This window comes from Aplysia californica, unplaced genomic scaffold (genome assembly GCF_000002075.1).
Source record: "Aplysia californica isolate F4 #8 unplaced genomic scaffold, AplCal3.0 scaffold00582, whole genome shotgun sequence".
Lineage (NCBI taxonomy): Eukaryota > Metazoa > Mollusca > Gastropoda > Aplysiida > Aplysiidae > Aplysia > Aplysia californica.
In genome coordinates this window covers 498,951-500,166 of record NW_004797852.1, presented here as the reverse complement: position 1 = coordinate 500,166, position 1,216 = coordinate 498,951, and the positions used below count along the sequence as shown (strand labels likewise).

Here is a 1,216-nt window from a genome sequence, read left to right as displayed (position 1 = left end):
TAACACAGTGACACATCAGTAACATATAAATAACACAGTGACACGCCAGTAACACACAGACACACACACACACACACACAGAGACACACACACACACACACAGACACACACACACACACAGACACACACACACACAGCGACACACACACAGACACACAGTGACACACACAGCGACACACAGACTCACACAGCGACACACAGACTCACACAGCGACACACACACAGTGACACACAGACTCACACAGCGACACACAGACTCACTTTGGCGGGAACTGAGCGGAGAAGTTCTTGGTGCCCTGCCACAGACTGACGGTACCTGGCGACACCGAGGTCTCCTTGGAGGCCACCAGTCGCAGGGAGCGCAGCGTCTGTGTGCCGCCCGCCACCTTGCCCTGCCCGCCCCACGGGGCCCCCAGCTCCGTGCACTTGTTGTCCAGGTCTAGCTTCAGCCGGTCCCGGGCCTCAAACTCAGCCCTGAGGCGGGCGCTGCGGGCCACCATCTCGCTGCGCTGCACACACATGTTGTAGAAGGGGTAGTGGCCCGAAGAACACGCAGAGTCGCACGACGCAGATGCGCTGTGGCAACATCCGCTACACGCCGGGCCCGGCACCGCTGGCTCAAAGCCTTCCTTCAGGAGAATCTGTGGACACACACACAACACACACGTTTGTACACACACACTACACACACAACACACACGTTTGTACACACACACTACACACACAACACACACGTTTGTACACACACACTACACACACACTTATACACACTTATACACACACAACACACACGTTTGTACACACACAACACACACGTTTGTACACACACATTACACACACACTTGTACACACACACAACACACACATCTGTACACACACACAACACACACGTTTGTACACACACACACAACAAACACGTTTGTACAAACACTACACACACACACAGCACACATGTCTGTACACACACACAACACACACATTTGTACACATACAACACAGACGTCTGTAGACATACACACACAACACACACTTCTGTGGACACACATAGAGTGGAATCCTGCTATAACAAGAGGGAGGGTACAAGTGCAATATATCCATTATAGCAGGATTCTCGTTTTTAGGGATCCAGTCATAAATTCAAGGGAAATAATAAAGAAGGCCTAATCTATGAGTTGTGTGTTCTGTTTCTTTCGTTTTGTTATCTAACCCCTCCCCC

General features: G+C 51.0%; 2 protein-coding genes across 2 annotated transcripts in view; both read right to left on the bottom strand.

Annotated features, from left to right (window-relative positions):
- Positions 1-641, bottom strand: part of LOC106012952 (serine/arginine repetitive matrix protein 2) — a gene marked incomplete at its 5' end in the record, with an annotated part of 9,404 nt that extends 8,763 nt beyond the window's left edge. Inside the window, 1 exon segment of the mRNA XM_013087385.1 lies at positions 262-641. Coding sequence (XP_012942839.1) covers positions 262-641 — 380 coding nt within the window.
- A 419-nt stretch (positions 642-1,060) lies between these two features.
- LOC101857276 (collagen alpha-1(II) chain) overlaps positions 1,061-1,216 on the bottom strand; it is a gene marked incomplete at its 5' end in the record, with an annotated part of 10,619 nt that continues 10,463 nt past the window's right edge. Inside the window, 1 exon segment of the mRNA XM_013087383.1 lies at positions 1,061-1,110. Coding sequence (XP_012942837.1) covers positions 1,061-1,110 — 50 coding nt within the window.